Below are 26,969 nucleotides of genomic sequence, written 5' to 3'. Positions count from 1 at the left end.
GCGGTCCAGATGGAGGGAAGTTGGGAAGCGGGAGGGGAGGCAGCCCAGGTTCTCGGTTTCCAGGAGTGCAGCAGGGAGATGCAGGGGGCACAAGAGGCTGCGGAGGTCTTCCTCGGCCAGTGTTTCCCTCGGGAGGTAGATAATGGCTTTGGGTGTGCAGAGGTGAACATCTTTATTGTAAAAATATACAGATTTTCAGAGTGCATTAGGAAAAATTATAGCCAGCCCATCGAACCTGATTAGGGAGAGGCCGGAGTGGGCATTGAACCCCAAACAGATGTGGTGCCGTGCGGCTTGAGGGAGGGAGGGTTTGGTGGAAGCCAGGGTGAAGGGGGCGGGATGAGTTCTGCGGGGGGGGGGGGTGCGGGGAGGGGGGCGCGCAGATGTGGAAAGGAGCCTGGAGGCCTGGCCGAGTTGGCCCTGTCTGGGCAGGAGAGGGAAGCAGCCCTCAGAGAGGAAGTGATTCAGGGCCACCTAGGCCGCCTTCGCCTCACCCAAATGTCTGCCGAACTTGTTTCTTGCTGGTCCTCCGGTCACTCCCTGCCCGGGAGCTAGACAGACCTACCCTTGTCACACAGATGGGCCTCCCCCGGCCCCTCCCTTGGGATCAAGTTCAGGCTCCTCACCGAGCTTTATATGGGCCTTCCTGGCGGCCAGTAGCTGCTAGCGGTCTTTCCCTTGAGGCGTCTTAAGCCCTAGAGCCCGGGGCTAAATACCTGGTCAGCTTCTGCAGTGCAGGGGGTGGGGGCAGGTGGTGGGGAAGGGGAGGAGGAGGCTTTCTTAACAGCCCCACGCTGACCTGAGGCAACCTCTTTGCTTCCCTCTTGCTCAGCATTTAGCTGCCGTGTTTACATTTCTTGTGATGTTGTCTACCGTCCTGGAACTGCAGAAGGCTGAGGGAATGACTTATCCTCGTCTGTCAAGCAGGGTTGACAGTCCCGTCTTACAGGATTTCTGGGGATGATTAAGTTAGCGATAGCTCACACTCTTCTAAGTGCTTCACTAAAGTTAACGCAGTTAAGTTACATGTGTGGTAGGGACTGTAATCCCATTCGACAGATGAGCAAACTGAGGCTGGGGTGAACTCATCCTCCATCACACAGCCAGTCAGCAGCAGCTGAACTAGGATCTGAATCCTGGCAGCCGGCTCTTAACCTGCCAACAACAGAAGCTGCTGTTTTGCGAGCACGTGTAAGGCATCAGCCGCTGCTGCCTGCATGTTACTTACCTACTATTACCTGATGTCCCCACCACGAAGCCTGGCTGGGGAGGCCCTCGGGGAGGGGGGCGGGTGCTGGGGAATGCCTAAAGAGAGAAGAGGTGGGATACATGGCCGGGGAGCTTGAACCGGGATAAGACCACAGCAGCAGGGGAAGGATGGCACAGTCTGAAGTCGTTGGAGGTGGGGAGGCAGGTTGAGGGAATTGTGACAGTGCAGGGGAGGGGGCCCAGCCTGACGGCCGCGGGGTACCTACCCAGGGCAGCCCTGTGCAGGGCTGAGAAACAGCGCACCCTCCACCTCATAAAGGTTGGGACAAGTCTGAGTAAGACTCAGTTGTCTCGTTTTGATATATAAGTTAAGGAAACTTCTAGGGAATACTGGATCCTTACCCAGTGGGCAGAGAAGCCTGGAGGAAGGGTCTGTGCCAGTTGGAAAGTGCAACCCCCAACATCGTGGAAACGTCAGTGTCGCAACGAGTGGCCCCTCAGGTCCAACAGGGCTGAGCTCTTCCCCCAGAATCTGAGAAGATACCAACTCACTTAACTCGAGGAGAAAACAGTAATCAGAATGAAAAATAGGAAACAATAAAATCACTTTAATTTGCTACTCTTCATTTTGAAAGATCATTACAGTATCATGTGTAAAATTCAGCCAGGAAGGATGCCACAGGACGGCAGAGTCCTGGGAACCAATGAGAACCGTCACCCCAGTGTGTGGCCCTGGGCAGGTGAGGGGGCCGACCTCGCAGCCTGGCGCTGATCCTGAGCTGAGACAAGCCGGGCTGGGGGAGGGCTGGGGGGAACCAGGTTCCTCTGTGATGGAGGCACCTGGTGGGGGCCGAAAGGTGGGCTGCTCAGAGCACCTCTGCAATCCCCACTTCAGATTCAGGCCTGCAAGCCCCCCGCAGAGGCCATGCCTGGACTGACGCCGGCCCCGGCACTGGTCTGTGGAGGGAGACGCTCGAAAGCGACACAGCAACCGTTTTCTTGGAAAGCTCTCTTCCGTGTTCTGTGTTGTGGACGAGGCTCCGAGCTGCCTTCCAGTTATACAAGGAGCTTGCAGACGGCAGGAGGGAGGAGTGAGGGTTGCAGGCCTGACCACAGCAGCTCCGAGGGCCTGGGTGGATGGGCTTATTATTCAAAGATCGGCAGAGAAACAGTGCAGCTCCTGATCTGTTAGTTCAGGCTCTCCCCTGATCCCTAAGGAACTAGGGCAAACAGGCCCTGGGGACAGCAGGAGGACCGCCCCAGTTAGTCTCTAGGCCTGGGCTCAGAGCTGCGTCCCGGGAGGGCCGAGTGCCAGTTCTCGGCGGGGTTGTTGGTTCCACTGCCTCTGTCCCAATGGCTAGGAAACCAGCGGGCTCTTCAAAGTGTAGTGGATACAGAGCTACCCCTGCTTCCTGGGCCAGCGAGGTGCAAAGTCCCTGGGGTCCGTGGTCACTCGGCCAGCGCTCTCACGGGGGAGCTTCATTTCTGGAAGTGTTTTTAACCATCTGTCCCAGGGTCAGATCATTGTAAACGTCCTGTCCTTTCTTTCTCATCACCAAAGCCCCCCTCCTGGTACTGATGCAGAGGGTCCCAACGTGAATATCTGTTACATTTTTCACGAGACCCATGAGGAAAGAGGGAGGGTCCAGGCACATTCGATCTTCCTGTATCATTCTAGAATGATGGGGAAGTTTAAAAACAAAAAAACCCCAGGTGTACTGTGATTGCACGTATCAGGGCAGGGCTGGGGGTCCTGAGACTCGGGGTGGGGATGAAACCCTCTGCTGGAGGCAGTCCTTTGAACCATTCTCGACAAGCCGTTTCTTCTCCCTTCTGGCTGCTTCTAGCACTGGAGGCGGAGGGCCATTTCCCTGCTGAGTGAGGACCCGGGTGACAACTGTACAGTGGGCTGGGGGTGGGCGTGGCGGGACCCCCCTCTCACGGGGAGAGGGATGGTCAGCAGAAGAGCTCCTCACAGATCCTGCGTGTGTCCTCGGGCGCCGTCACGGTGTAGCCCACCGTCCTCGGGTCTGCGAAGATCTCGTGGTCGTTCCCGCCCTGTGAAGACACGGCGCAGATGCAGGTGCCACCTGGCTCCTCCTGGGCCAAGGCTGCTGCCACCCAGGGGCCCGGGGCCACCAGAGAAATAGGACCAGAAATGAGGACCCTGCGATTTTACCGGGCGGGGAGCATCTCTTCAGGTACCTTTTCTTAGCCCCCAGGAGAGGAACAACAAGGGTACTGTCGTACCGAGAAAGGGTTTTTCACCTTCCCTTGAACTGCAGTTTAGCTTTGGAACATGCAATTATGCCTGTGAAAGAAATCACAATGTTCCCGTGAAGATCTGTCTAAGGCTTATTTTTCTACCAAGAAAGCAGAATTCTCACCGCCATCGATTTCTTTTAACCGCATCCAAACTTTCCTAACAGGTCATGGGGGGCTGCAGGAGGGCAGACAGTCCAGAGCAGTGCTGCCCTCGAGACTTTCTGTGACGATGGACACGGTCCATCTCTGAGCCGACGGAGGCCACACGTGAGGCCTGTGACAGAGGGACTGAGTCTGATTCACTGAAGTTTAAATAGGCCCACGTGGCTGGAGTCTGAGCCTGGTGGCCTGGGCTCAGATCCTGGTCTAGCACCGGTGAGGGGGGTATGTGGGCAGCTCCCCATCTGTGAAATGGGGATCGTGGCGGAACTTCGCCCAAAGCACTGAGGCCATTGGTGGACGAGCAATCCTGGGCCAGCACCAGCGCGCAGCTAGCGCCGCTTCCTAGCGTTTTCACGCTTCCTTCCCCCTGGTGAGCCCCTAGGAGTTGAGGCCTGGGCCTCGAAGGGCCCAGGCATGCTGGGTGCGGGGGGTCCTGTGACTGTGGATCGCCTAGTCTGTGCTGCACCCCCTTCCCCAGTCCTGCCTGTCTCAGGGGAATGCTGCTTCCACAACCCACAGCCCTGCAGGAAAGCCCCTGCTTCACTTCTCACGGAATTTCCTATATTTTCCTCATAACACTGGATAGGCAGTCTAATGCAAAATCTTGAAAAAAAAAATCAATTAGTTTATAATGCGATGAAAATCACTGCAGAGAAAATGGATTTTTTTCATAAAACACAGAGCATGAAGCCAGTATGGAGAAAACGATTCTGTACAAAAATGACATCCTTTTAAACAACTGACACCTGAAATTACGGCTGCTCTCATCTTTGTAAAAACCACCCACCCCCAAGCAGACGGCTTCCCTAGGTGGAGGTAAAGTTCATAGACCTCAGGAGGGACTACTGCCCGGGCCCCGAGGCGTGCTGGGTGGAGCCATGTTGGGAGGTCATGACCTTGGAGCCACACTGGGGAATGTTCTTTCCCAGAAGCCTGCCAAGCCTTGCGCGGGCCTCACGTATTTATGTCCTGTGAAGGGGCTCTGGTCATTCAGCTGGCCCCCAGTTCACGGTCAGCATCTCCTGAACAAATACACGTGAAGACAATTCTTACGACAAAAAAAGGATTTCTCTTAGGAACGGCCTGGTGTGGGGAAACCAGCACAGAGCACGTAACCAACGAAGAAAGAACTCCTGCTCTATTCAGAAAACCCCAGCACCCACCTGGGGACACTTTCACTCCAGTGTCACTCACCAACCCTGGACGGAGGGGTTAGTTTTCACGGATTAACCCAACAAACCTTGTGCAGTGCTCACTACCCTCCAGGCATGGTCTCAGAAGCTGCAGATACAGTGGCAAACAAATGGAGTCCACCTAAGGGCTGCCTTCCAAGCTTACACTTGAGACGGACATAAACAGCTCTGTGGATGCTTTGCCGCATCATCCGCAAAGAATAAGGGGAGGGGACCAGGGTGACAGGGGAGAGGCCTTTGAGCAGAGGCCTGAAGGAAGAGGAGGGACAAGCCCTGTGGCCGCCCATCCGGGAAAGGCTGCCAGCCGGGCTAGAGCCTGCCGGGGAGGGGCCGGGCCGTGAGGCCTCGCAGGTCGAGACGAGGACTTGGGATTTTATATGAAACCTCCAGAAAGCCAGGAGCCAGGCTTCACACCATCAGGTGCACTTCACAAGAGGAACTTTCTGGAGAATGGATGGGGGATGAGGACTCAAAAGCGGAAGCAGAGGAGGGTCAGGAGGCTCCAGCCCCCAGCCAGGGTGCAAGGCAGACAGAAGCCACTCTCTGGGGAGCAGGACCTCTGGAGCAGCAAGGCTCACAGACGCCGCGCCTGCCCCACCCTGGAGAGGGTGTCCCGGGTGCCCAACAGATGCTTCCCCTGACAGAGCGCCTGCTGGCGGCGAGGCGGGGAGCTGTCCCTGGAAGGAGGCTGAGCCCTGCTGCCTTGTAAGCCACTGACTCGGACCAAAGCCAGGCCCCGAGATTCCGATCGCCCGGGAAGGAGAAACCTCCTGCAGCCCAGTGGGGCCCGCTGCTCTCAGAGGGCAGCAAAGCTGCACTGCCCGCACTGCCCACGTCTCCTGCAGGGCAACTGGCCTCAGAGTGGGCGGGCTCCCTCCTGGGGCCGCACAGACCTTGCAAACCAGATCGGAGTGAGGTCGGGAGAAGCAGAACCGAAACACCAAGCTAGTGAGTGCCACCCACTAGAAAAATAAGGTTACAGTGAACAGGAAACTTCAAAACTGGATTTGCATGTGCACCAAAGGTTACTGGATTCCTGCTGGGCAGGCTCAGCCACCCCCAAGCTCCAAAACAAAGCTCCTGTTTCCTGGGAGAAGACGGAGGGAGGGAAGGGGCGAAGGGATGAATAAGCGATCGTGTTTCCGTTAAGGTGTACCTGGCAGGCCCAAAGTAGAGGCCCCGGATCAGCGCAGGCTGCCCATTAACGTTTAATCCCTACAAGGCCAAGGTCTGGGGAGGGTCGCAGCGAAGGCTGATTATCTTGCATCTGTGTCCCCGGCCCGCCGGCTGCGTGCCCTGCTCCACATGACCTGACACGACTTCCAGGGGGTCTCTGCTGTGTGGATACCTGCCCGCGGCACAGACAAGCTCTCTAGCTGCACATGGACGTTTACCTCGGGTGGTTCAATAAGCACTTAGCCAATTTCTATCCATTATGGGTACAAAGGCCACCAAGACAAAGGCTCAGCCTTCAAAGATCCCAGAGCAGGAGTTCTCCCCTGGCTGCAAGTGACAGTCACTGCAGGAGCTTTAAAAATACATCAATAAAACTGGGAACGAACAAGAGACATGGGGGCCAAAGGCCCAGGATGCACTAAGAGCTCCCGTGCCTGGGTGTCTCTGGCCACAGGAGAGCTGGGTGCCCAGGGCTTATGCAGGAGGCTGGGGACCCGAGGACTCGCTACCTGACTTTGGTATGTGCTGCTCTCCCGGTATGTTAGAATTAGCTGCGGATGAAAACAACCTCAAACAACTTTCACGTTTGAAAATGAATGCCCTTAGATAACTGTGCTGATTTTTTTCCTAGAAAGAAGTAAACAGCTATGGTCAAAAACAGCCTGGCCCCAGGGTCAGAGGTTTTGAAAGCGATCAGGTGACTCCAATGTGCCTCCAGGGCTGAGGACCAGGGGCTCAGAATCTAGTGATGACCAGGCCAGGGGTGGGGGAAAGCGAGCTGGCTGTCGGGCTGACGCCCCTGGGTGACTGCCCCTTACGGTCTGGTGATGGCTCTGGCACAGCTCCCCTCATCCGTATAACGGGGTTCAGAGCTGCGTGAGGGGCCCTGGCACGGGAGCACATCGGGGAGATGCTGATGCGTGGACACCAGTGAGCCCTGCGGGCCCGAAGCCTGGGTCTCCCTGAGCAGGAGTGTTGGGGTGAGGGAAGCTCCTGCCTTGGGGCTGGTCCACCGTCCTGTTCTCTGGACCAACGAGGCCGCCAATTCCGGGGTCCGGAAGGAAGGCAGGCCCCCAGTGGACACATGGGACCCGCGGTTCCCCTGCACAGCATCCGGCTTCCTGTCCTCCCGCAGGGGGCCCGGGGTTCTCCTCAGCAGGGATGAGAACCTCTAATCTGGTCCAACCTCCTCCAGGAGGCTCAGACCACAGGGAGTGGCGATTTGCCCTGGGTCCCTCCAGGAACGAGGGACCCCCCTCACCACGCTAACCTAAGCCTGCCACCAGCCACACGAGACCTGGGTCTCAGATTCTGCCACAGAAACAAACAAGCAGTCAGGCCGGTCTGTCCCAAGGACACATTCTGTACTTCTGTTAGCCCTAAGGAGCCTTGGGAGCCCTGGAGATGCCAGGAGATGCCAGGCACGCCGAGGAAGCCCAGGCCCCGGCCAAAGGCCTAACAGAACCTCAAGGGTCGCTGGGTACCACTCACAAGGGCAACCTGTCACCCACCCCGCAGGCCCCCAAGCTCACAGAGCAACCTCAGTACTAGGTGAGCCTTATCATAACTTCCTTAAAAGCAGGAGCTGCTGGGAAAGAGGCACATCCCCAACTGCCTTCCCTCTAAGACCTCTCACTTTGTCCTCGGTCCTTTGGAAGCGGACCCACACCCCCCCGGATGGCCCGGGGCACTGAGGCTTAGACAGACTCGCATATGGTCACCGCACCGGGCTTTTGGGGGGCAGGCTTGGGTGCTCTCGGTTTCCAAGCCTACCACCTCTTTCCACCACGCTGATTGTAAAGGGTGAGCAGTCTTAGTGTTTTGAAGGTGAGAGGGGAGAATAAAAAGGGCAGGGGCTTCCAGACCGCACTCAGCGAGCGGCTGGCCCTCTGCGGGGCCCCCGCGTTCCCCGCCTCCCCCGGCTGCGGTGGGGACCGCGGGAGACGGCGTGCAAGTGTCCGGCTCAGGGGTGACACCGAGGAAGCACTTGAAAAGCTTCGTTCCCTTCTCTTTTCAATTTGACATTTTTAAGTTTTATTTTTCAATAGACAGCACCTTCACGCAGCTCAAAAATTTAAAAACAGGGTCTTGTCACAGCGCTAAGTCTCTCCCATCCTCGTCCCACCCCCACGGTAACTCTGTAATTTTGGGGGTACCCTTTCAGACCCCCCGTCTGCACTTACAAGCAGACACGAAGAGAGATGATTTCTGTCTTTACACAAAAATGGAGCCTCTTGCCAGCACTGCTCCACACCAGCTGTGCTTCCGCTACCTGGCATTCCGCTGTGTGGCTGGACCCCCGTTTATTTACTCCACCTCCTCCTGCGAAGGGCGGGGTTGTTTCTGGCCTGCCCCTCTCTGTAACCCTTCCTACACACGTAGGAGTGAACTGAGAGCCGAATTAACCAAAGTGGAACTGCGGAGTCACACCCATCAGTGGGTAATGCTCACCAAGTATTCCAATGGGTTTTCACGTCACCCCGACTTCAAGTCAAGATGTTTTTTACAAGAAGCATTGAACAAGCAGAAGCACTGTCGCCTGGGAATTCGGCAAGGCTGGGGCTGAGCTGGCAGGCGCAGCCCCCTGGAGAGCCGGGCAGAGCAGCCTGGGTGCATCTTGCCAGGCGCTGGCCATCTCCCTCCCCGCAGCAAACCGAGCCCCCCGCTACTCCCGCCAAAGGCCGGGCCCAGGGCCTGGAAGCTGAGCTCGGAGCTGGGCGTCGATGGACGCTGCCTGTTGTGGCTGCCGGGACGCACGAGGGAGTTTCCAGGACTAACGAGGATTTAGAAGAGCCAGGGCCAGCCTCTTCCCTCTTCCCTCTGCTCTCTGGAGGTGCTCGGGGCGGGGCCGGGGGGAGACACGGGGGGCTCGGGGCAACATGAGACCCCGGCCGAGCTGCCGGGCAGGCGTCTAAGCCTGCTGAGCTTGGCAGGGAAAGGGCTTCTTACTGACAGCGCCTAGCTCAGGTGCTGTCTCCCCGGGAGCGGGCAAAAACATTTTGCCTTGACGCAAAGAAAGAAAACAGCTTTCCAAATGTCTATCGCTGAATACAAAAAGAAACTTAAAGCTAGTATTTGGACTGCTCAGTGCCTCAGGCTGTTAAAAGATTTAGATGGCTGGACTGCTAACTCCCATCTCCAGGAAACCACTGACAAAAAAGTTCAGAGAGGAGGGCAAAGAATGACGCAAGAGTGTTTACTACGGTGCTCGGGATGACACCAAAGAGCCACAAACCCAAAGGGCTTCTGCTGGGGAAATGGGTAAATAATCTGTGCCGAAACGCTAGAATGTTATACGGCCATTAAAAGCTTGTTTTCAAAGAACATTCCCTGACGCGGGGGGGGAGCGAAATATGTTAAGAGAACAAAAGCAGAAACCAGTGAACACACCGTGTCCCACATTTGGGGTCATATACATTGCAAAGAGGCCGAGAGGCATGTCAGCTGTGATTTACAAGTGACTTTTCCTTTCTTCTTCATGCTTTTTCTAGTTTTCTACAATGAATGCCAATTAATTAAGAATGGGGGGGGGGAACCTCCATTTGACAGTATCCATTTTTTAAAAGTAGGTAAGATTAAAATAAAAAAATAACTGATGTGTGGTAATGCAGTGGTTAAACAGAAAACTCTCTAATTCCCAAATGAAGAATTCCCCAAAGATGTTGTTTTCTGATTATCTCAAGAACTGCATTCCGTCCTGCAAAGTCCCCGCCGAGGCTTATACACGGCAAGGACCTCACCATCACAGAACAATCTGCCTCAGCCCGTCTGAAGAGCCGCCTTCTCAGACTGCAGGAATCAGCACAAAGCTGGGAGGATGGGCGGTGGGCGGCGGCGGGGAAGAGGGGGGACCGGCGAGGGCGGCTTGTGGGATCCTAGTTCCCTGACCAGGGATTGAACCCGTGGCCCCCTGCAGCGGAAGCGTGGAGTCCTGACCACTGGACGGCCAGGGAATTCCCCCGGTTTTATAATTTGGAAAGCAGGACATGAGACTATGCTATCCAGAAGTCCCTTTCACGCTGGAAGACTAGCACGTGGAGATCTTACTGAAAAAGGCAGGTCCACGTAGGAGAGACCTTAGCAAAACAGCACGCATTCTGGGTGGACCGGGGGTTGGAGGGATTAAAAACTCCATCCATGCAGCCTTCCTGCTGCTGCAGTACAGCCACAAAGCCTGAGACAGGAGCCTGATGGCCAGGTAGCTACCGCCACTGGGTGGCCCGTGAGAGGGAAGCAGAGAGGCACGGGGGTGCGAGAGGAAGGTAAAGGGAGGCGGCCCCGGGCTGGGCAGCGACCTTCGGGGGCTGAGCCTCCTCTGGGCCTCGATGGCGGCAGAGCCCCTCCATCCAGCCCCCTGGGGACCCACCTGTCCTAAGGAGAGCCTCGCCTGCCACCTCGGCGGCTCCGGGGAAATCTCTCCCGCTGGCCTCTCAACACCTGGCTCTGCTCTCAGTCCCCAGTTTGTTTTATTTTTTTTGGCCGCGCTGTGAAGCTTGAGGGGTCTTAGTTCCCCGACCAGGGACTGAACCTGTGCCCTTGGCAGTGAAAGCGCCGAGTCCTAACCACTGGACTGCCACGGACAGCCCCCCCAGGACAGCCTCCTGCCCCTCAGTGTGTGATGCCCAGGCCTGACCCCCCACCTCTCATCTCTCCTGAATTCCAGACTCACGAGACTCTTGGTCCTCCTACCATTTAGGACTCCTAGTGCCCAACCTAAATGAACGCCCCTGGGGAAAAAACACGGCGGAAACATGAAATAAAAACGGCAAGGGCTTTGAAACACAAAGAGGATCTGATGACAGCACTGGGTCTCATTCCGGAAGGCGCTCGAGGTGGGTGACACTTAACTCAAAGCCAAACTGAAAGGCTCCATCCTTGCCTTCAGAGGTGTCGGGTGTCTGAGCACAGAGAAGAGGGGGCTCCATCACCCCCCTCTCATAGGACAGAAGCCATTACTCAGTTTGAGCTGGGCTGCCAGGTGAAGTGTGGCTGGGGGGAGAAAAGCCCATCTGTCCGCCTCCCCCCTCTTCAAACCCAAATCGAACAATGAAACTGCAAGAACACTTCCATACTTACTGGCATGGTTTTGTCACCAAAGAAATAAATGGTCTTATAGCCGTCCTTTTCCACATGTCCCAGGCAAAACCTCTTGTCCCATCCGTCAGGGAAGACATCAAAGCTGATCTGGCCGCCTGCCGAGCGGGGAGGGAGACACACAAGCTAAAGGTGAAAAGGAGGCTAATGATATGTCACTGAAAGAAAATGTGCCCTTTGATCTTGTCGGCAACTGGAGTGCCAAGGTTCATTTTTATTACCTCAGTTTGCTAATTACAATACTTTAGGGGTAGGTTCTAGAAATTAATTCTTGCATGATATTTTTTCTCCAACATGATTTCACCTAAAACCTAAAAATCTAAAGTCTAAAAAAGAGACACAGAGTGCTGACTCAGAGTGAGACCCACAATGGCTTTGCACCCGAGTGGTCTGCAGAGCGGGCTTAAACGAAGCCCAAAGCAGGCCGGTGAAAGAGCTGCCGACAGCTTTCTTCAGCCGCGCTCCCCTGGAGCTGCACTGTGCGCTCGGCGGAGAGGCCTGGGAGCAGGATGCCTCCAGCTCGTCGTGCAGGAAAATGAAAATCCCACGGACGGGATTGCCAGGCAGCTTTCTTGGGCAACAAAAACCCTTTCAGAGCTGTGTCAGGGAAGATGTTCATCTCACAGTTCAAGGATACTTAACAAGCCACCCACTCATCTTTTACACAGAGGCCCTCTGCAATTCCAGTTTTCTGGCAAGCGTACGCTTATTTGAGCTGGTGAAAGGAGAGGGCTTTAAGTATGGCTTGTCAGCTCTGACAGCAGAAATTGGTCTGTTTAAAGCGTTTGACAGGCATATTCCACCAAAAAGCAAGGCAGAGACATCAGCGCTGCAGGAAGAGCTCTGCATCAGACCCCGGAAACGGCCGCATGCTGGCCTGTCACTATGAACAGAAATTTCGTGAACCTAGACAAGCGCCTTCCCCTTTCTGGGCCTCGGCTTCTTGATTTGTAAAACCAGCCCAAGTGACTTCTAAGGTTCCTTGCCATTCGAACATTACAAGATTCCAGAACACATTCAGTCTTCTTGATCTAAGAGGCCCTGTCCCACCTCTCTCCTATAGAGTCACCCATGAGCTAGCTGTCTTCTGCCCAAAGGTGTGGGCATAAGTTCTCACTCTTCATTAAGCAAGTTGCTCTTATTTTTGACTAGGAGAAGTGCAGGGAGGAAGAATCCTGCTGGGCCAGGATTTAGAACCAAACCCAGCAGCCTGGAAGTCATCTCCTAACCTGAGTCTCGGCCAGCGCTGATCAGGCAGGAGCAGTTTCCCGCCGCGGACGGCCCATCTGCAAACTCACCACAGTCCAAGTTCAAGAGCACACCGGCCCACAACCACCTCCCGGCAAACGGCTCCCAGAGCGTGAAACCCGCGTGAATGCATGATACCTATGGAAAATGTGAGGCCTTTCCCTGCAAACTCTTTCCGCAGATCCTCCACGAATTTCTGTCTTATATTTTCTTTCTGAGGAAAACAAAAAGATACCGATAGTCTCCTGCATTAGAAGCACACTTTCTTGGCCACAGAGATGCACACCACACGTCCATACACCCTGGCTATTTCATAAAGACTCACTTGATCCAGTTCGTAGAACTCAATGCGTTCTTCTTGGCTGCAGCTTCTTCCGACAGGGCACACATTCAACATCCCATTTCGGAATTCGATGAAAGTACCCCTGGGGAGGAAAAGGGGACGGAGGTCCCAGAGATACATCATTTATTTGAGCAACACGACAGACGGATAGACAGGCTAAAAAGCGGACCAATTCCAGGGACGTCCCTGGCGGTCCAGTGGCTAAGACTCCGCACTTCCACTGCAGGGGGCATGGGTTCAATCCCTGGTTGGGGCATTAAGATCCTGCACGCCGAGGTGTGGCCAAAAAAAAAAAAAAAAAAAAGTGGGGCAATTCCAAAGGCAGAGGCGGGTGCGATCAGCCTTTGGCGGTGCTGTGCTGGGCCATGTGGCGGCCACGAGCCTCACGTGGCTAGAGAGCCCTGAAAACTGGCTGATCTGGCGTGAGATGCGAGTTCACGGATTTCGTATGAAAAAGGAGTGTACCCATCACTGACAATGCTTTATACTGACTATATCTGAAATGACTATAGTTTGGATATAGTCGGTTAAATAAAACACATGAAAATTAATTTCACCTATTCCTTTCTTTTTTTTTTTTTTAAACATGGCCACGGAAAGCAGAAAAAACGGCACATGTGGCTCATATTACATTTCTGCTGGACGGTGCCGCTCTTGAGCAGAGAATGTTACGGTTAACAATGAGCTATGAAAATGATTACTAGCTCTTCAAGTTCTCCAAGGAATTTGAAAATATATGTCCCAGACACCTTTGCAAGTGACCTAGTGAAATGCTGATTTTTACCAAGAAAAGCGACACAGGAAAAGCTGCTGAGGATCCCCAGGTGAGCCTCAGTAATAATACTTCTAGGACACACGCCAGGCGTGGGGCTGGGACCAGATTCCAGGCCAATGCTGCCACTTACCAGGGACCCTGGGCACCGCTCTGCTCTGAGCTCAGAAAGGGGCTAACGGCACTTGCTCTGAGCCCCCCTGAAGGGGCTCCTGAAGTGAAAAGTACCAGTTTATCTAAAAAACTGGGAAGCAAGTAAAGCAAAAATAGCGGTATCTCCATCACTGGATCCTTCCCCTGCTGTGTTCAACTTGCAGAAAAAGAGGCAAACGATACAATAACGTATGTGCACCTAAGACACTTTTTCAAACACCCCGTCCCGGTTGTCCTGGACGCGGTACAGACCAGCCTGTTCCCTACACCTTCTACATGTACACTGGGGTACGGGGCCCTGGTGATCATTCCCAGGGGGGATCCTAGGCCTGTGGGTCCTAAACTGTCAGAAAAACAGGTCATGCCCAAAGCAGGGAGGGAGGTTGATGCATTGTAGAAAGGCTTCTGTTCTAAAAACCAGGACTAAGGCGGCTGATCAAGCATTCACTTCCCCCCGTGAAGACCTGGACGATGTGACGTCTTACTACACTTGCCTGGCGTGCGTGGGGCATAGCGTTAGCCCCACGAGCAATGTGGGTAAACGCCGATCAAGGAGGAACTCAGCTCTGCCTCCTGAATTCACCGGGTATCTCAGGCTAATTTGGAGTCACAGCTCTGCACGCTGGGCCCTCTCACTAGATGACATCCTCTTTGGAGGACAGGAGTGTATCTTATCCTTTTTTTATCCTCCCTCAATGCTCAGCCCGAAGTAAAGACTGAACTGACCTGGGGTACTTTATATGTTCACTTTCTACAACGGAGAATTTCTAATATACATAAAAGTCAACAGCACAGGATAAGGAACCCTCACGGGCCGTCTCCCAGCTGCCAGAAAGATGGACTTCGGGTCCCTCCTGTCTCATCCATCCCCCTTCCTGGGACAGATGTGAAAAAGGAAGCCCCTGCCCTCCGAGAGGAGGTGCCGAGCAGGGGCATCTGTTTCGGAAATTCGAAACAACCACCGTTAGCATATGGTCCGTTTTCTGCCCATCTTTTAACTGTGGCCATGTGTGCACATTACTGTTGTTACTATTTAAAAATGGGAATTGAGATAACAGTATTCAGAGCAAGAGGTAGGTTCCCGAATCAAATGCCTACCGAGGCCAGAAAAACGAGACAAGTGGCCCATGAAAGACTGGGGGACGGGGAGGGGGCAGCGCTGCCCGCCAGGCTGCTGCCACCTAGGAGGGAGCATCGAGCTGCCGGGTTTTCAGATGCTGCAGGAGCCGGAAACCCAGGTATTTTAAAGTGTGAAATCAGACTTTTAAATGATAGCACTTAATGCAGATTTTACTGAACACCAGGGGCCAACTGAACTTGGCTTTGCATGGGATTTGGCCCGGGGGCCTCCAGTTTGAGACTCCTGAGCTGGGGCCTGGGCCGATGCTGCTTTTCCCACACTGCTGTTTCACAGGCATGTGCCTTAACTGATAGCCTTCGAAAGCATATAGTTTTCAACTTCCGTAACCTGGACGCACCATCACTTACGTAATCATCGGTCTACCGCTGGCTTTACAGAAGGTTTCCTGTGATCCCTTACTAAGCACCGGGCTTTGGAGTTAAGTTAGCTCTAACCCACCAGATGACATCACGCCATATTCCAGTGGCGCTTCTTTGCTAAAAGCAAACCCACCTCTTCTTCGGGAGTTTAATTTTCGAGATGTAGCTCAGACAGTAGTTGATTAAATCCTGGATTAGGGCCTCACCCAGGTGACCTTGAATATTCTAGATAAAGAAAATACTGGAGTTACTAGACACAGTGGGAGGCCTTTTCAAAATGGCTTTCCAGCAAACCCAGGTCTTCAGCCTCTGTGGCTGGAGGGTCACCAAGCGGTGATGGGGACACACCCCACTGCCTTTCTCCTTTTCTCCCTTTTTCTCTGGTTGAAAACATTAGGCAAACCAGAAAGGGCCTCAGTCAAAACCATTTTCTGCTTCATTACTCAAGATTTTTGTATTCATTATCTCTCAAGTGCTTCCTGGAGGCCCCAAACAGTTTACTGCTGCTGCCTTTTATTCAATTAAAATATCTGCAGACACTGATAGAAAATATATTTGTTCCACTTTGGCTTCCTCTTACGTCTGAACAGACGGATCTTAATGGTAATAAGAGCTACATGGTACCTCTTAGAAATGCTTGCAGCAAGGCAACTTGCCCTAGTCTTTGCTACCATAATAGAAATATTAGATTAAGTAACCTTGAAAAACAATTATAAAAATTTAGTTAACAATTTGGAATGTGTACTAGTCACATGGTTCAATATCCAAAATGTAAAAAATACAGGGTGGGGCTTCTCCGGTGGCGCAGTGGTTGAGAATCTGCCTGCTAATGCAGGGGACATGGGTTCGAGCCCTGGTCTGGGAAGATCCCACATGCCGCAGAGCAGCTGGGCCCGTGAGCCACAATTACTGAGCCTGCGCGTCTGGAGCCTGTGCTCCGCAACAAGAGAGGCCGCGATAGTGAGAGGCCCGCGCACCGCGATGAAGAGTGGCCCCCGCTTGCCACAACTAGAGAAAGCCCTCGCACAGAAACGAAGACCCAACACAGCCATAAATAAATAAATAAATTAATTAATTAAAAAAAAAAAAAATACAGGGTGAAGATTCATTACCACTCTTCTCCCAAATATACTTCCCTGGAGGCATTCAATATCAAATACCTTTTTAGAAAACATTTCACTAGTAGTACAGAGTAGTTTGGATATTTGCAAACCTACCTGTTTGCACAAGAGTTTCCCATCTTTGTATGCTACCAAGCCATTTTCTGGAAACACATAATCATATTTTTCAACCACTGCCAACAAAACAAAATTGAGAATGCAATGAATTGGACCCTGTGTTTCTACTTCTTGATTAACACTAATCGCCAATAAAAATGCTAAACTCCAGTAATGACTGTCAAAGGCTATCTCATTTTAACAGATTGGGAGGGTGGAAAAAAAGCTCCTTAAAAACTTCTTTAAAAAGGCTCTTCATTATAAATTTAAAAGATGACAATTAGGCTGCAGATTGGAGACTTGGTGGGCACCTCGTGCCTCTGCCTGCTTATTTGTAAAGGAAGGTGGGAGCCAAGGATGGCTCCCAAACCCCACTGTGAATCTGCATCATCGGGGCAGTGATGAAGATCTGCAGAATTCCAGGCTCTGCTCCCAAGGTTTCTGAATCAGAATCTGCAGGGGCCAGGTTAAGAATCAGATTTTTTTTTTTTTAAAGCTCTTCAGGCAATTCTTATATTCATTCACATTTGAAGACCACCCACATAAATCTTAATGGAGTCTCAAACTTTAGCTGCTTGCCAAAATGCAGATTCCCAGGCACTGTGTGTTGGGTGGGGTTCCCACATCTGCATTTGAACGAGCTCCTCAGGTGATTCTGATACAGGTGGGTCTTCCACTTTCTTCTGGCTCGTGACTGTTTTGATTCTGGAGTTTCGACTCTTACTCTCTCAAATGTAAGACGCTGTGCTACACTGACAAAACCTCTCTGAGCCTGTGGTTAATTACGTGACCAGAGGCAGAAAGGGCAATCAGGACCAAGTAACAGGATCCCCGGCTCTTAATGTGTCCCATTATGTTGTTTATAGCCTTTCTAAACAGAGCACCTACAAGGAAAATTAAGTGTAACCAGAACAGAGAGTTTTAAAGGGACTACACAGATCCCTCTTTCAGTAACTGGTTCAATAAATACACCCCACACAGATGTGCACCGTAAGATATTACATCTAGAACAGTGGTTCTCAACTGGGGGTGATTTTGCCCCCAGGGGACATGTGGCAGTGTCTGGACACAGTTTTGGTTGTCACACTGGGTGTGGCAGCACGACGGGTGTCAAGTGAGTAGAGGCCAGGGATGCTGCTAAACATCCTGCGGTGCACAGGACGTAGAGAATTACTGGCCCGAAGTGTCAATGGCGCCAAAAAGAACGCTCAATCCATCTCTCTCTCTACCTGCTATTTCCTATAGGCCAGGCACCCTGGAGGCCCTGGGGCCATGGAGATGAATAATCCATAGCCCTAGTCTTCAAGACAAACATAACCAGACAGTTTCCAATAACCAGAGAGTGCTACACCCACAGCACTAGACTCTCTTTGAGGGTAGCTGCTGAATTATGATTCCCATGCCCTACAGACCCATGCCCTTCAGAATCTCCAGTGAAGGGGCACGTAAGAATCTCCACCTTCCTGGGGTCCTGGGCTTGAGATTCTGGTTCACTAGGTGGGGGAGGAACCTGGGTGACTCCCGACTAGGGAACTCTGGGGAACACTGTGATAGGGCAACAGAGGGAGGCATGAAGACCCGGAGGACCCCTCAACACCTGGGTGAGAAGGACGTCAGGAGATGGGGCCCGAACTGAGGCCAGAAGGGCAGTTAATGGGGACCAACAGGAAGGACTGCAGGCCGAGAAACAGACACCCATCTTTCTAGGTGAATCTGTCCATGTATCCGAGTACCAACTGTTCCACTAGCAACTCCAGAAATTTATTTATAGGACTAAAAACAGAGGAAAAATAAAGGCAGAGAAAATGTTTCCCCGAACAAGGAAGCAGGAAGCCTGAAGCCTGCCACACAGGGATGAGGGCTCGGGGCTCCTGTGATACTAAATGGCAACAGGTCCCAACGTCCTCATGAGAAGTTAACCTTTTACCAAAATGTAGCCAGCAATGCGGAGTTTACCATCGTTTCCCAGTTGCTCCTGTACTTTCTCAAAGTCCGACCCGCCTACGACTCCAACTTTGATCTTCTGCCTCAGTTTTTGTAGAAAGCAATCCATGTCTTTGGTAATTTTCTGCATTTCAAAAAGGAAAACACAACGGTCAAGAGCCACGAAGTAATCGGGAGACTAAAATCCCAAGAGTAATACAACCCTTATTTTTATAACTGCCAATTTGGTTTCTAGGTCTACAGATGAGACCAACTATTTAGTTGTGCTTTTGGGACATCAACCTTTTTATCAGAAAAAAACTTGTTAAATTTTACTTCTTTTTACCTAGTTTAAAACACACAAGAAATGTATTAACAGCTGTTATGTACTGCTCCAGCCTTTTTTCTGTGCATTTATACACTTGTCTGTATGCACATATATAAATAGGTACTACTTTTTGAAACACAAGTGGACTCCTTCCACATCTTGTGCCATGACTTGCTTTCTCAGCACTGAGTTGTGGTGATTTTTCCATAATGCATGTAGATCTAGCCCGGTCCTTTCAAATGCTACACTGTGCTCCATTTATGGATTTAAGTTGATTAAAACAAAATAACATAATGAGGTTAAAGAGGAAGTTGAGAGTTGATTTATTATAATTATATAAACAAACAAAAAGCCTTAAGAGTAAGATCACTAGATTTTTGAGTCTCTCCTGAAAGAAAAGCTCTGTCTATAAATAGTGGTCTCGGGACTTCCCTGGTGGTCCAGTGGGTAAGACTCTGCCCTCCCAATGCAGGGGGCCCGTGTTCGATCCCTGGTCGAGGAACTGGATCCTGCAGGCTGCAACTAAGAGTCCACATGCAGCAACTAAGACCCAGTGCGGCCAAAATAAATAAATAAATAAATATTAAAAAAATATAAATAGTGGTCTCAGTGGTATAATTTTATGCTAGTTAAATTCCAAACCGTGTGCCCATTCAAAAGAAATTTTAAACTGAGATGAAAAGATATCCCTGTGTTCAGGCAAATCACAATGAAGTTTTTAAACTCTTATTTCATTACTTTTAGCAATCTTAATTGTACACTTAACATGGACTATCCACACAAATAAAGTTACCAGAAATGAAAAACAAAAAACCCACTTAACTCAACTTCAGTACAAAAACATCCAGAATTCAATCTTCTCCTTTTCTTAAAAAATATTTTTTTAGAGTAATACATGCATATGATTAATAAAATAAAATTGTACAGAAGGGCTTACATTAGAGTGCAATCTTTTCTACATCTTCCGGTGGAATCTTGACCTAATAGACAAAATCTAGTGGCCTCTGAGTCAGTGATTGTGAAAATGGGTCCCAGAGTCCCCACAAGTGCTTTACTCAGAGCCGACGTCAGAATGGGAGGAAGTGGGGAAGACTCCCGTGATTGCAAAATATTAAAAATGCAACACAAACGCAATACTTCCACCTCCAAACAGAAGCCTAAGGGTACAATTTATTTTCTCTTGACCCTTGTGCACATTGATGAGCTAAATGGTATTGCTGTCCAGCTATCAGACGTGCTCTGCAACTTGCATCAGTCAGAGGCACCTTTTCGCTTCCAGATGGCAGCAAATACTTTTCAACAGGAAATAAGACCCAGCTGCTCGTGACCACAATAGAGCATCTAAACTACCCCGCACGGCAGGAGAGATTTGGAGCAAAATAACCACGCAGCGAAATTGTCATAATGTTTCTAAATAACTCTTGTGCTGATAATTTCAAGGAATTCTAAATCATCCCAGACAAAATAAAGCACAGAGAAAGAGCCAAAAGCTTGGAATTAAGGTGAAAAAATGTTAAAAGTTCACCTTCTGAAAAATTAAAAAAAAAAATTATAAGAGACTTTTTTGGGACGATTAAGAAAAACTGAGTGAAGTAGAGGAAGAGTTAGAAAACAGGGCCTGTGGGCCAGACCCAGCATGCTGCTTCTTTTTGTAGAGTGACTGGAACACAGCCATATATCCTGCAGGTGCGAACACTTAGGGGTGAAGTACCATTATGACTACAGCTTACGAAGTGGCACAGAAAAGATTAAAAAAAGAGAGAGAGAAAGTTAACATCAATCACTGTTGAATTTAAGTGGTGGGAATATGGATGTTTTGGGTACTATATTTTTCCAGCAATTCTGTACGTTTGAAATTTTTCATGATAGGAAGTTGTAAAACAATTCACCCAGGTTTATACCTGGTTCTAAGTCTCAACTGCTTTTAGATGAAATGGCATTTCTTAGGAAAGTACTCAGAACAGCAAAATTCTACTAAAACACTGAAATGTGCAAAGCTCTGGACTCCACTCTAATTAGATTTTACCTGTTTAGGTCATATACTGTTTCAGCAGCTGCAGGAAAAGATAACTCATTTGATTGCTTTCGGATTGTCTTGTGTTTATCAATGTTTGAGAACGTGAGTATTGAGGAAGGGAAAGGTTGTACAATGAACAGATCTGTTGCTAAAATAGTTTTTATTTTTTATTTTTAAAATAGCTTTGTTTTTTAACCTTGAGCACCCAGCACATAGAAACAATTCTATTTTTTTTATTTTTAAAATTTATTTATTTATTTATTTTTTTGGCTGTGTTGTGCCTTCGTTGCTGCACACGGGCTTGTCTAGTTGCGGCGAGCGGGGCTACTCTTCATTGCGGTGCGTGGGCTTCTCACTGCGGTGGCTTCTCTTGTTGTGGAGCACAGGCTCTAGGTGCATGGGCTTCAGTAGTTGCGGCACACGGGCTCAGCAGCTGTGGCGCATGGGCTTAGTTGCTCCGTGGCATGTGGGATCTTCCCGGACCAGGGCTCGAACCCGTGTCCCCTGCACTGGCAGGCAGATTCTTAACCACTGTGCCACCAGGGAAGCCCCAAAACAATTCTCTTTAAAATTAGATTTTTTTTTGAGTGTAAAAATTTACATTTGCCAAAGAGCATCACGTTTCAAATGTTTTAAGGGAGTACACTGCGGGTTGCCTGGTTTCGCTGCTATTTCATACTTTGTGCTTATATACCCTGGTTCCTTCTGGGAATCAGAAGCACATTCCTGAACGACACACCTAGTGACAGAACAGCCTCCACCTTGGAGCGGTAGCAGAAAATGGCAAACTTAGCAAATAACGATGCCCTGAGGCCCAGAGACTTGTACCAGATATCTTGTGTGAAATCAAGGTCATGGTTTCACTGAGTCTGTTTCCTTATTTAAACTGGAAATAACAACTATCCTACCAGGGATGAAAGAGGGAGAAAGGTTAAGAGGGTCTAATGATACTGTGTAAAAAGGCTTGGAATGTAAACCCAAGGCCATTACAGCCAATGGGCCAAATTGAGAGCAGTTTTACTGGAACACAGCTATGCTATGTCTACATAAGGTCTATGGTTGCTTTTGCATTAAAGTCGAGTAGTTACTACAGACCATATGGTCGGCAAACACAAACGTATTTGCCATCTGGCCTTTTACAAACAACGAATTGCTGACATTGGCTCCAGACCACTATGGGCTAATTAACAACCTACAAGTGTGCATGGATCACTGAATCCCAGAATCAAAAAGGGCCTTTGGAGAACTTGCAATTGAGCATCATCACTAGATACGTAGCACCTGTGGCTCAGAAAGGTAAAATGATACGGACGGCTAAGGTCACTGACGTTCGTTGTGAATTCTGGAGCACACGTACCACTGCTTCCACCTGGCCCAAACTAAGCAGGGTAGAGCTAGAACTTGAAGACAGTGAGGCTACTTGGGCCAAGTCTCAAGTTCGAATGGCTGGTGTTCAGTGACTAATCTGTGCAAGGGGGAGGTCAGAGTGAGCAAAGATCACAAATGTTAATCTTAACTGAAACGTATCCGTGCCTACGGCAACAAAATCTGGAAATGAGAAGTTTCCAGGAGTCCAAGGAGGCTCTCAGCAGGCAGCCTGTAGCAATCTAGGTCTCCTCCATCACCCCACTCCACTGCAGGGCTGGACAAGGGAGTGGTGGCGGTCGCTGATATTAACTGAATATTACTGAACCCAGTCTACCGTATGCAAGATAGTTTCATGAACTTATATGATTTCATTCGACCCCCACAAACACCACATGCAACAGGTCATATCCCCACTTAAAGCCACAGATGCTGAGGCTCTGAGGTTAAGTGACTTTGCTCAAGGTCACAGTTGTCAGGAGGTAAAGCTGAGATTCCACCGGGTCCGTCTGACCTGGAAACCTATGTCTTTCACATCAGGCTACCGGCAGAGACCATACGTCATAGGTCTGAGGAGGGCACACAAGCAGGTAAAGGGGCAGAGCTGGGGTTCAAACCCGGGGCTGGAGGTGAGAGTCCAGAACTGCGTTTTCCAACCCAACACAAGTTTCTTGCTCTCTAGAGTTTTCCGGCCTGTCCCATCTCTTCGAGCACCCTGAGGTCTTGAAGAGCTGGTGGGAGCTTCCGTCTCATTCTTCCAGGAACCCAGAGTAGAGTTCGGTCCCTTCAGGGGAGGTAGGCGGTCCTTAGCCCCGTCTGGGAGCAGCAGGGGGCTCTGCACCGGCTGCCGCCAGCCCGCCGGACGCCGCTTACCTGCCGCGGGGCCGTCAGGGTCCCGTCCACGTCGAAGAGGCACAGCGCTGGGCCGGGCGCCGCCATGACCCCAGTTTCCACGCGAACCTTGCAGGACTCGCTGGCACCTGGAACCCGTCCAGGAACTTCCGGGACCAGCCCCCGTGCCGCAGGGCACGCCGGGAGGAGGAGAATCCACTCCCATAATGCCTAGGACTAGCGGCAGCTGTACTCTCTGGACTACAGATCCCAGAGTGCAGTGCGCCTCTACGCTGTCCTATTAGGGCCGAGCACGCGATCTTAGCGGTTCCGGGAGTAGGTGGGATTCACTTCCGGCAGCAGGCCTTGAAGTCATGGTAAGAAGGCGGGTGGTGGGAAGTAAGGGAGGTGACGTGCTTTGTGGGTCGGGGGCAGGCCTGGGGCAGGTCTGCAGACGCCTGGGGTTCTGATTCGGAGAATCCGTGGGAGGGACGTGGGTTCCAATTTGTTATTCCCCGCTCTCCTCTGCGCTCAGGTCACGTGGGCCAGCAACGGCGATAACTAAAACTCACTGAGCCCTCGCCGAGCATCAAGTGCATTTGAAGGCTTTAAAACCATCATCACATTCAGTATATTTTGGATCCCCATTTTGAAAGATGAAGAAACTGGGGCCCAGAGAGGTGGAGTAATTTGCCCAAAGATCCACAGCTGGTGACTGTAGGAGTCGGGATTGGAACCCAGATCTGACTTCACCGCCCAAAGTATCTTTCACTGCACTGTTCGAGGTGTGGAACTGTGCATCTCATAAAACCCTTGTGCTACGGGTTGACGCCTCCCTCCTCCTCCGTTCTACCCCATCCCTCAATTTAGGCCAAGTAAACAGCTTTTCCCTTCTGACCCCAAGATGACGCTTTAACCTGACCGAGAATTGGGAAGTTATTATGATGAATATCTTGCGGATTTGTTCCCCACTAGGACATTGATTGAGTTTCCTGCTTGGGGAAATGTCACACAGGCTGTGGATCCAGTGCCAGCCCAGAGTTGGCCCTCCCAAGGTATTTGTTGAATGAATGAAGGCTGCGCCTCCTTTCCTATACCTACTTGAGCTGTCTGGAGGAAAGAGGACCGGTTTAAAAGTCAGACTCTGCCCCACTCACTGGCTGTGTGTCTTTGGGTAAATTTCTTACCTTCTCTGGGCTTAGTTTCCTCCGTGGTAAAGTAGAAGTAGTGGTTCCCATTGCAAACAACTTTTGTGAAGATCACGTGAGGTAAAGCATCTGGCTTTACCTTTCTTTCCATCTCTGGCAGTGATGCTGGCCTCACAGGATTGGTGGGAGCCTCCGTGTAAGATGCTTTGCAGCTGTTCCTTGTGTGATTAGCATGGTTGAGTTCCATGAGAGAAATGGTCTCCCTGTCTCCCTTTCAGGCTGCCTTTCTCCGAGCTGTGCCGCGGTCGCCAGGGCCAGCTGCATGGGGAAGGGCTCTCCACGAGCTGTGGTGCTGCAGTGGGCAGGATCCTAGGAGGTGGGTGGGAAGCAGGCCACCAGCCTCCAAGGAGAAACCACCCGGCACAGAGACAGAGACATTTCAGATGGTGTACCGGTTTGATGCCATCAGGGCTTTCGGGTACTTGTCTCGGCTGAAGGTGGCACAGACGGCCCTGACGGTGGTGGCCTTGCCGCCTGGCCTCTACTGGTACTCCCAGGGCCTCATGACCTTCAACTCCCTGTGCCTGGCGGGCGGGATCGCTGGCTTTGCCCTGGCCATGTTGTGCTGGATGAGCCATTTCTTCCGGAGGCTGGTGGGCATCCTGTACGTGAACGAGTCGGGCACCATGCTGCGGGTGGCCCACCTGACCTTCTGGGGCCGGCGACAGGAGACATACTGCCCTGTGGCCAACGTGATCCCCATGACGGAAAGCCAGGATCGGCCTCAGGAGCTGTTTGTGCGGATCCAGCAGTACAATGGGAAACAGACCTTCTACCTCACCCTGCGCTACGGACGCATCCTGGACCGAGAGCGTTTCACACAGGTGTTTGGGATGCTGGACAAGCTCAAGTGAACGGGCAGGAGCCAGGCCTCCTGCAGGAAGCCTGAGGGTGTGAGCGGGGCTGAAGGAGGGGGTCGGGCAGCTGGAGACTTTGCTGGGGCCCCTGGGAACTTGTCTTTTGGGATGAGGAAATTCATGAGGTAGAAGTGAGTAAGTGGGTTTAGAAAGAGGCCCTGAGTGCAGATTCTTAACTGCACTTGTGTGTGACATTCAGATAATGGCCAGAAGTTTCTGTTAAGAGCCAGTTCTTGGAGGAAGAGATGCTAAGCTCTCTCGAACAGTTTACACTGCTGTGAAATCAAAGACAGAGAGGTGGGGGGCGGGAGCCAGAAGACTTGGGTCTGTCCGTTTCCAAATCCCTGTCCTGGGGCAGGTTATCAAGTCTCTCAGAACCTTGGTTTTCACATCTTTTTTTTTTTTTTTTAACATGTTTATTGGCGTGTAATTGCTTTACAATGGTGTGTTAGTTTCTGCTTTATAACAAAGTGAATCAGCTGTACATATTCATGTATCCCCATATCTCCTCCCTCTTGCGTCTTCCTCCCACCCTCCCTATCCCATCCCTCTAGGTGGACACAAAGCACCGAGCTGATCTCCCTGGGTTTTCACATCTTAAAGTGGAAAAATCCTCCCTGTCTCCCGGGATGGGTGTGAGAATAAACAATAAATGTCATTGTTAGTTCAGAGGTGATGGCACCGCAAAAGGCTTCCAGGCAATGGGTAGGGATTTCACCAGCCCTATGCTGCGCCCCCTTGTGGACCCAGCGGCGGGGGGACCAGGATGAAGCCTAGAGGTGGGTCATTTATTCTGCCAGCACAGTAGCTGCACAGCCACTGGGGCAAGGTTGTAATCCGAGCAAGTTCACCGCCCAGAGGTCTAGGGGCTCTCACATCAGAAGGCTTTGCAGTGTGATAAAGTCAGATGAACTATATGCTGGTGTGATACTTTATAAATTAAAGCCAGGTATATGTAATGTCCCCCGTAATTAGCAATATGCTTATTATATAATTTGTAACAAAGTAAAGAGGAAAGAAGTCATGATTTTTGTAATTCTACCACTCAGAAGTCAATAACTAAATTTTGTTTTGTGACCTTCCAGTCTTTTTATTTCAAATCATAGTAAAATATAAACATAAATTTATCCTTTTAACCATTTTAAGTGTACACTAAGTGGTATTAAGTATATTTAGTGTTTTGCAACCATCGCTTCTCTCCATTTCCAGAACGTTTTCATTATCCCAACCAGAAACTCTGCACTCATTAAATAGTAACTCCCCAACGGCCCCTTTCTCCAGCCCTTGGCAACCACTAATCTGCTTTCTGTGTCTATGGATTTGCCTATTCTGGATATTTCATGTAAATGGAATCATCCACTGTGTGGCCTTTTATGTCTGGCTTCTTTCACTTGGCATAATTTTGCAAGGTTTACCCATGTTGTAGCAGGTATCAGAACTTCATTCCTTTTTAATGGCGGAATAATATGTATATATCACATTTTGTTTATCCATTCATCTTTCTTTTTTTTTTTTTTTTTTTTTTTTTTTTATGGCTGTGTTGGGTCTTCGTTTCTGTGCGAGGGCTTTCTCTAGTTGCGGCAAGCGGAGGCCACTCTTCATCGCGGTGCGCGGGCCTCTCACCATCGTGGCCTCTCTTCCCGCGGAGCACAGGCTCCAGACGCGCAGGCTCAGTAATTGTGGCTCACGGGCCTAGTTGCTCCGCGGCATGTGGGATCTTCCCAGACCAGGGCTCGAACCCGTGTCCCCTGCATTGGCAGGCAGATTCTCAACCACTGCGCCACCAGGGAAGCCCTATCCATTCATCTTTCGATGGACATTTTGATTGTTTCCACCTTTTGGCTGTTTTGAGTAATGCTGCTGTGAACATTGGTGTACAAACATCTGAGTTTCTGCTTTCAATTCTTTCGGGTATTTTCTGAGAAGTGGAATTACTGGGTCATACGGTAATTCTAAGTTTAACTTTTTGAGGACCTGCCAAACTTTTCTATAGTGGCTGCACCATTTTATATTCCCACCAGCAATGCATCAGAGTTCCAATTTATCCACATCTTTTTTTTTTTTATAATAGCCATCCTGATGGGTGTGAAGTGTGCTTCCCTGTGCTT

General features: G+C 50.8%; 2 protein-coding genes across 3 annotated transcripts; one reads left to right on the top strand and one right to left on the bottom strand.

Moving 5' to 3' along the window:
- Positions 1-1,797: 1,797 nt before the first annotated feature.
- Positions 1,798-22,987, bottom strand: PMM2 (phosphomannomutase 2). 2 transcript variants are annotated; one of them, XM_036825075.1, is made up of 8 exons: positions 22,839-22,987; positions 18,289-18,400; positions 16,333-16,409; positions 15,249-15,340; positions 12,673-12,772; positions 12,486-12,561; positions 11,082-11,197; positions 1,798-3,267 (listed from the first exon to the last, which is right to left on the bottom strand). In XM_036825075.1, the coding sequence occupies exons 1-8, from the start codon at positions 22,902-22,904 to the stop codon at positions 3,166-3,168; spliced, it is 741 nt and encodes a 246-aa protein (XP_036680970.1). In that variant the 5' UTR covers positions 22,905-22,987; the 3' UTR covers positions 1,798-3,165. The 2 variants fall into 2 exon arrangements, with proteins under 2 accessions (XP_036680970.1, XP_036680969.1); XM_036825074.1 differs by having other exon boundaries at positions 18,253-18,400; positions 22,839-22,962.
- Positions 22,988-23,142: 155 nt separating this feature from the next.
- TMEM186 (transmembrane protein 186) lies at positions 23,143-25,340 on the top strand. The gene is made up of 2 exons (XM_036824604.1): positions 23,143-23,173; positions 24,223-25,340. The coding sequence occupies exons 1-2, from the start codon at positions 23,171-23,173 to the stop codon at positions 24,856-24,858; spliced, it is 639 nt and encodes a 212-aa protein (XP_036680499.1). The 5' UTR covers positions 23,143-23,170; the 3' UTR covers positions 24,859-25,340.
- The last annotated feature ends 1,629 nt before the right edge of the window (positions 25,341-26,969 follow it).

This window comes from Balaenoptera musculus, chromosome 15, assembly GCF_009873245.2.
Source record: "Balaenoptera musculus isolate JJ_BM4_2016_0621 chromosome 15, mBalMus1.pri.v3, whole genome shotgun sequence".
Taxonomy (NCBI): domain Eukaryota; kingdom Metazoa; phylum Chordata; class Mammalia; order Artiodactyla; family Balaenopteridae; genus Balaenoptera; species Balaenoptera musculus.
The sequence above is the reverse complement of the archived record's forward strand: the minus strand, read 5'-3'. Positions and strand labels throughout refer to the sequence as shown.

Bases quoted from the DNA above. Each gene is read 5' to 3' on its own strand.
- PMM2 (XM_036825074.1), bottom strand. From the start codon at position 22,904: ATGGCGGCGCCCGGCCCAGCGCTGTGCCTCTTCGACGTGGACGGGACC. The intron at 18,401-22,838 runs GTAAGCGGCGTC...TTTGAAATGCAG, and splicing joins CCCTGACGGCCCCGCGGCAG to AAAATTACCAAAGACATGGA. The intron at 12,773-15,248 runs GTGGGTTTGCTT...TTTCCTCCCCAG, and splicing joins ATTAAACTCCCGAAGAAGAG to GGGTACTTTCATCGAATTCC.